We start from the raw sequence: 13,064 nt of genomic DNA on the forward strand, positions 1-13,064 counted from the left end.
AGAAACTTCAGACTCAAGTTAAGCAAATGTCAAGATAGGAATTCATCAGCAGCCCTGTACAAGCACCCTCACTTTGCAGAGTACACGTGTGGGGCTGCATCATCCTGGTACAAGGGGTGGGTGACTATTACAGTGTAGTTTGTGGATGCTCCCTCTTAGTGCAAAGAACAACCTACCCAGGGAAGAGTGGGTGGCAAGAGCACATTAATAAACACATGCAGTTAAGCAAATGAGATAACAGCTGCTTGGGAGCTGTAAGCATCATCTTCCTTCCCAGCACACTGTCCATCTCCAGTTTCTGTACCTCAAACATTTGCTTGTAAAAATTTCTAATGCAGGGACCATGATCTCCTATGCAGAATATGGAGCACAGTATTTTCTAACAACATTCATCTAATGCACTATCGACCTCTGTTCACTAGACACTTTTATGGCAACATATATGAACCAGAAGCCCAGAAATTCCCTGTGCTCTGAAGAATGTAATCAACACAGGTAAAAAGCTACATGCACTGTCTTTCCATATAATATATTCTATAATAGCCATTTAATGGACATATATCAACAGCCTGCATGTAATGCCCACATGCACTCCTCAGGCACTAATGCTACATAATCTTTTGCCTCATGGTATTGATTAAAGATAGAATGATCATCACAGTGTCTTGCTGACATCCACTAAATGTCTCTTTAACAGCCACTACAAAATCTTACAAAAGATTTTCCACAACTCATGTGGGCAAAGGGAGCAACAGATAGGGCAAGGGTGGAAAGAAACTCCTGGAATTATCTGGACAACAAACACGCAGCAAAGGATTGCATCTTACCTGGGGTGTTCTGGAGGAGCTTGGGCTGCTGGCAGCTGAAGACACCATGCTCACGTTTGGGTTCATACTCCTCTCTCTCTCATCCTGATAGATACGATCCCGTTCCGCGTCAGGCAAGTTGAGGAAATTCTGCATTGCCCGTAAGTTTACCAGGAGGGACTGGGAAGCTGTCCTAGGGTCTTCTTCTTTACGCAGGATTTCTGACAACAAACCCTGGTTTAAAAAAAAAAAAAAAAAAAAAAAAAGCCAGTCATGCGTTGATGGGTTTCTTTGGTTTTTAAAAATTTGTTTAGTGTAACCAGCTGGGTTGCAATACTGAGAATCTACATCAGAATCTCATGGGCTCTCCCTGAGGGGATATTTTGTAGGAAAGTGTTTGTCTTCTGGGGGCTGGGGTTTATTTTGGGACTGTCCTATTCTGGCACAGTAATAAGCTTCTGAGTATGGAGATGCTGGATAGGAAGGTAGGTGCACTGGTTAGAAGAAATTGCAGTTATCACCAGGTGCTTGCTGCAAATATTTTAGGAGCTGTTAGATCTCTCTCTCTCTCTCTCTTTTTCTCTTTTTACTTGAAGCAGGGAACACTTGGCAATCCTGTTCATCTTTGACAAATCTGCCAAGGTTGGTAAATTTAGTTTCGACATTTAAACAGTGCAGGAGGTTTATAAAGAAAAATGTTTGGCTGGGTTTTGATGTTACAGTCCGCTCATTTCAGTTTGGACAGTCATTTCTGAAAGGAGAAAAATGAAGCAATAATAAAACCTTCGAATCTAGCTTCAGGGATTTAACCCATTCTTTCATGCCTCATTTTAAAATACCACAGGCTTCACATTGCAACTGTGAATGAACACCACATCAATCTAGCTTTTACAAAAGCCATTACACAGCATTTCTAAAAATTAAAGAGTAAAAAAATAAAAGAATTGGAGAGATAAAATGTCATTAAAAGAGGCTTACATCTAATGATGGGATTAAATTTATGTGTAAGAGTATGCACTCACACTCAATAGTTCCACGGATTATCTAAAAGTTAAAGGCACACAAGTCTGGATCAGGGCCCACAGAAACTACCAAGGACACAGCATGTGCCACCAGCTTCCCCCCAGGCACTCCCTCATATCCGACACTTCACAAACTGGGACTTCATTCCAAATAGCAGGAACAGCAAATTTCTGAACTATTCCTGTTTTAATGTACTGGGGTGCAAGGAAGCAGAGAGGGAGCATTTCTGTCCATCAAGGCTACTTACATCTTAAGGTAACATATCAAAATGATATCTTTACTGTTAACATGCAATTCGATGTGCTCATTATTTCAAAAGGCTATTCTGCCAATCTGCTTCCCTGAGCCATGTGACACTGCTCCTGCTCCCCTGTCACCCGCAGGCTGCACTGCTGCTCCCAGGAATGCTGGCCACAGAAGCCCTGTGAAATCCCAGTGGGAGCTGGTGGGCTCACCTTGGAGGGCTCCTCTGGGAGAGGAGCACTTCAGCAGCACAGGGACCCTGCCGGCCCCGACACGGCCCTGCTGTGGCTGCTGACACGAGTGTTTTGCAGTTACTTCACAGCCAGGACCCCGGCAAGGGTCCAAGGACAGGCAAGCCTTACTCCTTTCTTGTCAGAAAAATGTTACTAGAAAGCAGCCACATACCCCAAGCCCTGTAGTATTTAGTTTTCATTCATTTTCTTCCATATCAGACAGCCTCTTTCAAAAAGCCTTGCTAAAAGCACTGTCACTACAGTTGGCCAATTAACCAAACACCAACATTTTTCGTATATACTGACCTTATTTACCAGTCTTCCTGAGAAAACCAACTGACCAATAAATGACGTACCTGTACCTGCATTTATCTGCCATTCAACACCTATACTAAAATACACATGTGAAACCTCTACTTCAGCAGAGTTTATACCACAAGTGCTGTGCTCTAAAGCAAGCTCCACACACAACCTGAAGGCAGGCTCCATCTTTTCAGCTTCTCATCTATATAATCAAGCTGAGACACTCCCAATTACGTTTTTCTGCAATGATCAGTGTGGGCACCAGAAGGACTGAAGCTGGGAATGGAAGCATGGTTAGCACTACTCAGAAGTGGGATGTGAGAGAGAAGCTGGCTGGTGAAAAAGGTCTGCTCTCTGGGAACCAGCAGTGCTGGGCTGTCCTCTGGTATTTTGTGTGACCTCAACACAACTGCATGCTCATATCTGGCTTCTTCTTCAGGGTTTACCACCTCTCAGAGAAGCTAAGGACATTTTGAAAAGTTTTGTAAAGCTGAAAGGCTCATAGGCTGGGGGAGGTTAACCAAAAAGTACATACAGGAGCTTGAAGCCGCAACCTGCATGATTCCAAGACCAATGCAAGTCCCTGTTAAAATTTCCCCTGAAGTGAGTGAAAAAATCTTTAAATGAAGTAAATAAAAGAAATATTGGTTCCATCGATTCTCTAAATTTCTAATTCCCTGTGTCTTTGAAAGGATATGTATATAAAACCTTTTTTTGAAGAAAAACTCAACTTCAAAAATTAATGAGTTTCGTATGAAAGAAAGGGACCTGAAAGCTACTGGAGCTGACTCTGAAACAGTTTTTTTCTCCCTCCCATTTCAGCCTCACTAAATTTATGGTCCAATTTCAAAAATGGAGAGCAGAAACATACGTGAAAGCACGCCAGCAATTACTTTTCCATGCACTCTGTATGTAAATCAGAGGCTCACAGGTACGAGTGACTTGCTCATGGCACTAAGATGTATCTCACTGCCTGAGATACCAACCCTTGTGCTTGCAGGCTCTGATTTATCACCACAAACATCTTTTCCTGCTGTAGATTTGGTGCCTGCGCTGCTGCTCCCAAGAGGGTCTCAGCCTGAGCTGCTAGAGGGACACAGCAGTATTGTGCAGCACTATTCCTGTTCCATCAGCAGGCTGGGAGCCTCTCCTCCTAAGGCAGGCACCTGCTCCAGGGGGTCTCGCTGCTTCCCCAGCAGCCGCTGGCAGGGGCGAGCCCTGCTCCCCGTGCCCCGCTCCAGGCCCACAGGTAGGAAACCTGCCTGCCAAGAGGGTTTTTCTGCAGCTCCTCTAAGTGCTTTGGCAGCTTAGGAACCATGTAAACAGCAGGAGAGCTAATAAGAAAACTGACTCATGAGGGACAAATCTCGTGTCCTCCTGCAACTGAAGATAAACAACAACAGCGGTAAACAGCAGCAGCAGATAGCTGAGTGATAGGGGAGGATAATAAAATAAAGTGTCTTGAGAGCAATAGCGTTGACAATAATATAATTCTGAGCTACTGAAGTATACGCAAACTAACCAGTGAGCAACATTATAAAAAATAAAGTGATATTAAATAATCTGTTCAGCCTTTTTGTCACCTGCAACAAATTAGGCTTTCAATATGCAAAACATCTTCCTTCCAGAAAAACAAATGATCATGATTTCATTTAATTGTAATTTAATGAGGCATAATGTATTTTTTAAAGTGATATACACCAGGTGTGTGGTGAGGAAACTGGCCCAGCCAGACAAACCCTACTGTTTCTATTTTTGAGAAAGCCCTAAAGCCAGCCAGAGACTGTTTTCATTTCTCCAAATTATGTTTCTACTGGAGGGGGTGAGGGAGGGAAACCCACAGCATTCACAGATTTCTTATAAAATTCCATTGGCTAAATTAGCTCATTCCAACTTACTTACATCTCACGTATTAAAAAATAAAAATAAAAAAATTGGCAGTTTGCAGAGTAACCAATTCTGCAAACCTAAAAGATCATCTTCAGGGACTAGAAAGTCTCAGTATAACTTTAAATAGCGAAACAGATCTTCTACATAGAACACAGCTCCCAGGATACATTTTAGGACATGTAGCTTGATAATATCTTTGCTTTTCCACTCCTCTGCATCATTTTTAAACTGGCTGCTGAAGAGGCAACTGATGAAGTTTAATGTTCACACAGGCTGTGCTTGCAAACGAGGGGTGTGATCGCCCTAAGACAAGGGCTCTGCACAGCCTGGTTTACCCTTGGAACTTGCACTATTTTTAAAATTACACACTAGATCCATAATTGACTTTAAAAAAATAATACCTGTGGTGGAGAAAAAAAGCACATATCCAATCAAAACAAAAAAGTCACTGAATCTATTTAAGGCAGGAGTAATTTTGACCATGTTTTTTCAAACTAGCTGAAACACAGTCCCCTCAGGCCAGCAAAGTCACTGTCACAGGGGTTTGCTTTGCATTTTTCTATGAAACCCCATTTGTGAACTTCTTTTATTTTTATTAACTACAGCATTTCCAGGACAAACAACTCCAACCTCACTGGCACCTAATCTTTTTTTAAGCAGTTTCTGAGAGATGATGCAGTGCAATGTAGAGCGAGTGTTATTCCATGTGACTCCAACACCCAGGGGACCAAATGACCAGCCTCTGAGACAAACCCAGACTTGACCAAAGCACACAGAAGTTGAGCAAAGCCTCTGTGCCCTCTTCCCAAAGGGCTCCTGCTAAGGCCTGGAAAGGGTTGCAGTGAGAGCTCAGTGGGACAGCAGACTGCACTACCAGTGACCAAATGCAGGACAATTTTGCAATGGAACTTTTGAAAAGCAATCTGGCTGGGGGCAAGACCATGCTGCTGGAGTGCAGCCCAGGAACTCGTGTCCTTGATGTCCAGGGCCATGGGGCAGCAAGAGACTCACACACATCACATTCAATTACTTGGATAGAAGTCATGCTCTCCCTCTTATAAGCTGACCTAAGCCATCTGACTACAAAACCAGGCACTAATGTTAAAGAGGTTCAGAACAGGCTTTGGACAATCAAAACACTGGCCAAGGCAAAAATTTAAATAAACCCAACTAATGTGCTAAACCTCAGTTTATATGTTCTGTATAAGGAAATTATATATATGAAAGACTGAAAAAGCATAAACACTTTTTCAGACTTTCAGTCTATTTGTGCCTCTCCATACTTCAGCTATGGCCAAGAGCAACAGAGAAAATGCTGAAATACCAGAAAAATATTGCTTCTGCAGTGCTTAAAGTTCCAAGTATTTTTAAGCCCTGCACTTATACTGACAAGTCTCAATAGAAAAGCTATTCTGCTTTCCATCAGGGATAGATGTGACCCTGAGCAGGATGAGAAAACATAGAGATTTATTCTATTTCAACATCTGGATCTTAGAGGTCAGTGACGTCAACCTGTCCCCTCTCAGCACACAAGGCCTGTTTCCAGCATGGAAGGCAGCACCCAGGGAACCCCTGGTTAGCTACATGTTTCCACCAAACTACATCATAACTGTACCTTGAGCATACAAAAACAAACTTGATTTTGCCAGGCTAAAATGACTATTTATATTTACAGTTGTCTCCTACTTGCAGTTGCAAGCTGGAGACAGCAGGTAAATCCATGAGCTCTGCAGCAGAAGCACTGACTTCTCACAACCCTTCAAGGAATAAAGCTTTTCCACCCACTGTGTTTTTCTCACATCAAGGCAGGATTTTACCATGACATCTCTCTGCCTCTCTGCATTTACTCCAGGTCTCACCTTCAGTATTGTATGCTGGGCTGAACAAGATTCAACAAACATTCAACAATTCTGAAATACTTCTCTTTGCCTTTTAAGTATTTAGCACTCACCAAGAACCTCTATATGAAATACCTGTAGGTATCTTGGGACGCAAGCTCCTTTTCAAATGCTCACTGCTTTGTTTCCATTCCCTTGCATCTCTTCCTAATTCCAGCTAGGATATGAAGCAGAAGTGCTGGAAGTCTATCAGAAATGCTTATCCTGGCAATGTGTCCAGTCCAATTTTGCTGAACAAAATTGTTTTAGATAATCAGTGGAAAAATCTGAGTGGTTAGCCAAACCAAGCACCTTCATATCCATTCTGTCACTGTTTCCATCAGGCAAAAGTGTTTTTGCACCCTGTTCCCTGACCAGCTCTTCTTTCTCAATAGTCAAAATGTGTGGTGCTACATTTTTATCAGTTTTACAAACCTCAGAACTTGAAGGACTCTGACTGAGACTAACTCTCCATGAATGGGAGACCAACAGTCAGTCACCCAGCACACTTCAGTGTACACATCACATCAGTCCTTCATTTAGAAGAAATCTTCTGATCTTCAGATTCAGTGCCTACAGCCAGAGTATGAGCCTTGTTCTTAAACTCATTTAACTAATGCTAAAATGCATACATCTCAGGAGAGAGCTGCTTAGGCACAAAGCATTTAGAGGCTGATTTGAATAAAACTTATACAGGGTGCAACAATGACAATTTGATTTTTATTATTAAAAATGAAGTGTTTAAATCCTCAAAGAAAACGGCTTTATTGCATTAGTTTAATAAAGCCTCTTTTTTATTATGGTATCTGTTTTTATGAGGGAAGACAGGATGTGCATGCGGATCTAAATGTGGATGCAGGAGGAAAAGGAGGCAGAGAAAGACCGACCACCTGCAGTCACAAAGTGCCACCATTTATATGACATGCATGTCAGACCTTTATCCTGAAATATGCTGGGAAATGAGCAAAGACACACAGCTTGTGCACACTGTAGATCTGTGCCTTTGCTTCCAAGGCTCAGGACTCCTGTGCATCAGCTGAGCAGGCAGCAGCCACCTCCTACAAGCACTCATTCTGAAAGCCTGACTCACATGCTACTTAAGATCTTTTCATTCAGCCTATTGAATACAATTTAGTTAATTGAAACTGAAATTTTGGGCAGTGCAAAACCCACTGTTGGAACAAATATCCCATGTACAAAAAATCTGCAATTTATTAAAGTAAGCACTTCCCTTACAGACTGCCTTCCTTCCTACGAATACAACAGAGCACTGCTTGTGCCACATTACACCCAAGAATAAAACAAGCAGGCAGCATGAAAGGGTTTCATGCTATAAGAGGGAGTTTTCTATGAGGGTAAAAACCAACAAAAACTCCCCCAAAAAACCCAAACCAGAAGCCTGGCTAATTGAAAGTCTGTGCACAATGGGGCAGACACCACAGCAATGAATGCAGCGTGACTGTCTCACTAGATACTAGGCAGAGAATTAAAGCTCCTTGTGTTCCTCTCATTTGAGTTAAAGGGAAAATTATTTGCAAAAGGAATTCTGTCCAGGATTTGGCTCACAAGCAAATAGAGGTGGAAGAGTCAGTTATTTCAACAAACCATATTTCTGGTCTTAATGCCTTGTAGAGGACTCTTTTCTGAACCCACTCCTGTTTGGGGGAATTTTGCCAAAGAAAGCAGAATTAAAACAAGGAGTCACAACCCACAGCCTTACTTCCTTAGCAACCACACTCCTGCTGTCAGAGCCCCCGAACTCTCTTATAGGTGACCAGTAACACTTTTGTATGCCAACAAAGGTGTCACTGATCACCCATAAGAGGGTTTGGAGCACCTATAAGAAGGTTTATAGCACCTATAAGAGCTATTTCCCTCTTCCTCATTGCGGGACCCTGGACTTGCCTGCAGTTTCACCAGAAGTTGGGGCAACACCCAATATCAATCCTGTGTTCCCCTACACCTCAAACCACACCTGCAGCCAAGGTATGACCAAATCCCTTTACCATGGAGAATCAGTGCAGTTGATTTCATCATAAACTTCACTACATGTGAAGCTAGTGGAGTTTCCTCCTCCTCAGGCTGTTACTTCCTTTAATCCAAAGAAAGTGGTTGGCACCAGCTACCCAGGCAGGAGCTGAGCTGGGTGTGTGCTGCTTTCCCATCTGTAAGCTGGGAAGCCAACACTCCCACATGGAGCTACTCAGGGCAGGAAGGAGGGAGCAGTGCTCTTTGGGAAGAAAGTTACGAGCAGCCTGGATACGATGATGTTTTTATCCAAACCTCTTTGTATCTGGCCCCACAACAACTTGATTTAAAAAGCTCAGATTGAAGAATATTTCCAGTTTCAGAGGCTGTTTAGTTAAATAAGCACTGGCCACTCGCCCAAACATTTTACTAGTTTTGGCTATTGTATCACAACATTGGCAAAAAAAAGATGCTTGAAAAAAGAGAAAGATACAAACTAAAACACTCCTCCAGTCTGTAGGCTTTGCAGTCCACTGGGCACTCCCAAGGAGAGCAGCAGTTCACTGATCAAGTGATTTAAATTGTCTGGACTCTTTATGAAGAGCACAATAAACTGTCCTGACTACAGCTCCAAGAGCCTGCAGCAAAGAGGAATGCTGAGCCAACAAGGACAAGAATAATACGTTCATTTTCTTTATGCAGAACAGGATTCAAATTACCTATTTTCCAGTTTGTATTCTGAAGAGTGGGATCACTTCAGCCCCTCCAGATATGCTGAAAAGCTTTCCAGCAAAGGACAAGGTGCGTTTTCATGCATTTCCTTTAAAATAGTCATCTTAGTCCTACTTTTTCCTGTAACCAACATTACCTACCAATTTATCAAAACATTAAAACCTGCAATAAGCAAGTTCTGGTTATTACAACCTTTTGGTTGCAATCTGAATGCTATATTAGGAGACAATAAACTGTAGGACGGTACAAGGACTCTGCCCCGAAGATGGGCCAAACTCCATGTGTGTATTCTCCTCCAGGAAGAAGTTCATAACCTTGGCTATCAGGTCCCCTTGTCCTGCCTCTCATTTCAGAGTACCTCCACTGGCCAACGCACGCTTTCAGGGGCCACCCATCTCCTAGAAGTTATCCTGATGTAAAGACAATGCAGGCTTCAGCCAGGCTGGCATTTTTGAGAACTCCAGCCTGCACTGGACCAGGACTGCACTGTACTGACAGCCTTTGACTAAACTGCACTGTTTGGGACCAAGGAGAGAGATCAGCTCCCTCTGTGCACTAAAACCTCCTCACCCTCTACAGTCTGTATATGTAGGACATGTACAGAACTTGTCACACAGCCTGAAGTGCTTGTTTTCATGTGTGCAGACAACATGGCCACAGGTATAAGCAAATATTGCTGTCTTCAGTTATGTATTTCCAACTTCAAGAGAAGATCTGGATGTTTCACAAACCATACAATTTCATCCCTCCATTTTCTGACCCTCCTCACGTTCTCCCTCCCACACACACAAGTGTCAGCCACTTGTTCCGATGGATTTAGCCTAGTTTGGATCAAAGCTTCCTCTACTTCATTTAACAGATTTGCTCAGATGGAAGGTCTCAGGGGAGAAATAATGTTAGTAAGAAGGGGCTTTTCAGCATTGAGTATGTAGGTCATTGGACTTTAAAATAAATTAGAGAATAGTTTATCTATTAAACAAGCCTCACAGTACATATTTCATGAAGATATACTTAATTATAGGCTAATGTGCACCACAGAGCTACCATGAAGAAAAATTAAGCAGTGGCCCATAATGCAGTGATTAATGCCATTATTAGCTGGCTGGCACACAGCATCTATTATTTGGTACCATCAGGAGAAACAACAGACCTCCAGTTTCCAATGCTGGCACTTCTGTAAAATGCAACAAACCCAAACCTTTCCAGAGAGAAACATGCACCTCTCTGTACCTCAGAGGCAGCATGGGGAATGCAAGGAGGTGAGAGTAGACTTAAATTTCCACTCCAAGTGCCTTTTACAGAGTTTGCTTCTCCACCATGGATGTATGGAAATATCCCACACCTTCTATAATGCAGTGCAACACTGACTGCCTGAGCCCCTCTTAATACCCTGAACAGTTCTTTATGTGAGGGGAGCTTGATTTGAGTTGGAATTAAAAGCTGAGGACATGGAAACTTAAGTGTGTATCTACACTCTTTTGCTACAGGGATGGCTCCTGGGGACATGATGCACTCTATGTAAAACCACTGGTCTTCTGTATTAGGGCACTGTTGACTGACAAAACACTTGTGAGATGTGCAAATCTTCTACGGATGCTGTAAGACCTGCCTGTTCTGGAATCAGGATGTACATCGATTTACTTATGATGGAGGGCTAAGAAGCAGGTAATATCTTTCTTGTTGGGGAACGAGCCCCTGATTTAATAGCAGACTTGGGCATTACCAGCCCAGGTCTCCCAGTGTGGCTGAAGGAGAGCTTCATGTTCCTTGACAGTGACAAAACCCTCACTGGCAATGTTATTGACGACCTCTCACTCCAGTTCAGAATATGTCATTCTGTCAATACCATCCACCTTGATTATACCAGGCTTTATATACAACAGGTTTATGATCCCAGAGGGATGAAAAGCTTTTCCAAATTAAAAGCAGCATTTTAAAGAGGAAATACTCATGCATTCCTATGTAGTTTTCATTTGATATCCTCAAGGCTAACCCCAGAACTCAAGTGTTTTTTTCTGAGTGTAGCCATCTTATGAATTTAATGGAAGAAGGGAAGTAATAAAATGTGCTCCATACTTTAATTAGTTCCCTCATAACATGGCATTTCCAAAATGGCAGTGCCAAAGAAAATCATTAATCTAGGAGAACAGACGACGGTACTGTATAGGGCATGGGACAGACCTCCTAGAGATATATACTCCCCCTTTTCTTCTCTTACTGGTGAATCTTACCTCAAATAACAACTCCAGCTATTTGTACCAATATTGAATATTAAGCCACATTCTATTTCTTAAGCCTTGCTACAGCGTACCACATTTGAGAGATCACATGTTGCATCCTGTAGGATAAATGTAAACGGCCTGTCTTTCTGAGCACACATTCACCCTGGTACTCCATGTGCCAGGCTTGAGCTGATACTATCATGCAATCATTTCAACATCTGCATTTCACTAGGTGAGGGAGAAAACCTGTATCAGATGTATGAAAGCAAACACAATCTGCTACAAAAGGCAGACATTTTTCCCAGCACACTTGCCTTACACACTTCTTGTGGGAGCAGCCTCTGGCACTAGTTGTGGCATCAGTTGTACCACAGGAAGGAACTGAGGAAGCACCAGTAGGAATCCCAAAAACACCTCTGACTCTCAGTCTCTCATTACCTCTTCCTGGCAATCAGGCAGGGGGAAATATGGAGGTTTATAACCACAGAGAGGAGCTCAGGGAAGAACTCCCATGAGCAGAATGACTGCTAGAGAACAAAGCTCAAGTAATGGCACAGGAGTGGCCAAATGCAAACAAACAGCTGTTCCAGGAAGAAACAGCCTTGTTCAAAACCGACAGAGACTGGAGAAAAGACTGAGAGTGGTTTGACGTGTTTCAATGGTATGCCCTCTTCCCTGACCTGCAACAACCACACAGCCCCACAAGAGCCACAGCTTTGCCCCTTCTTGGTTATAGAATAGAAATTGGTACCTGTGTGCGGTTGAATGCTACTCTTGCAAAGACAGCTTGAGACACACTGGCTCTCTTCAGCTCATCTCTGACTTGCTGGTAAATATCTGGAGAGACTTCCACCGATGAATTTGATGGCTCTGGCTTGACAGCTCTAGGGATGGGTGGATGATTCAAGAACTGCTGGTTGATAGCCTGTGGGTGCTGGTGAGCCAAGAGTCGGCTGACAGCAATCTGCTGGTTTATCAGATGGGCCATGGCTATCTGCTGCCTCACCAGCTGTGGACTGAGCTGAGGAGACAGGAGCCCAGGGTTGATCATGGTTTGCATCGTTGGCACTTGGTTTCGGATTGGAGTACTGTGGTGAATTTGGCCGTGAGGAGACTGTTCATTAGATTTTCCCAAAGTTGCCAGCTGGTTGATATTTGGTAAGTGCATGGGACGTTGACCAAGAACACAATAGTCTGAAAGATTTTCTCTTTCCACTCTTTCCACTGTTAAAAGAGAAAAATTATGTTGCTGTCATTTCAGTTTGCACTTAGGGCAGGGATTATATTGCAGGTGACTGCACACAACAGCATCTGCTTTACTTTGTAAATCTACAATTGCACAGAAGTATCATAGAAACATAAGCAAAAGAAACACAAAGTAAAAGCAACAAGAATAATTAACATTCTTTCAGACTTCCTAGGCTTCATCCACAGCTCATGAAGACTCCCTACAAACCAACAGCAGGAATCCTCCCCAGCCTCCTTTCCTAAAAGAAAAAAGCTTGGACACTTCTATTTATACCATTACTAACATTTGAATCTGTCACAGAAAATTGATTAACCTTTAAAAGTGGTCAGTGTTTCAGAATCCCTGGAATCTAGGTAAAGGAAAGAAACTCAAATTGGTATCCACTCACACAAACTGAATGGAAGCAAGGCCATTCCCTGTGCAGCTCATGGCACTGCTTCTCATTACAAACTTGGCAACTATTATCTTTTCCACATAAACTCTACCTTGCACTGTGTGTGGATAAACCTTTCTGGTAC

At 42.8% G+C, this 13,064-nt stretch overlaps 1 protein-coding gene across 2 annotated transcripts in view; it reads right to left on the reverse strand.

Moving 5' to 3' along the window:
- The window catches only part of SATB2 (SATB homeobox 2), a 131,445-nt gene that overhangs the window by 40,574 nt on the left and 77,807 nt on the right, over positions 1–13,064 (reverse strand). For both annotated transcript variants that reach the window (XM_054636526.2, XM_077181222.1), the window contains exons 7-8: positions 12,049–12,521; positions 828–1,040 (exon numbers count right to left, since the gene is read on the reverse strand). In XM_054636526.2, the coding sequence (XP_054492501.1) occupies positions 828–1,040; positions 12,049–12,521 (686 nt within the window). The remainder of the gene's footprint in view (positions 1–827; positions 1,041–12,048; positions 12,522–13,064) is intronic.

The sequence above is a fragment of the Agelaius phoeniceus genome, chromosome 7 (assembly GCF_051311805.1).
Source record: "Agelaius phoeniceus isolate bAgePho1 chromosome 7, bAgePho1.hap1, whole genome shotgun sequence".
Lineage (NCBI taxonomy): Eukaryota > Metazoa > Chordata > Aves > Passeriformes > Icteridae > Agelaius > Agelaius phoeniceus.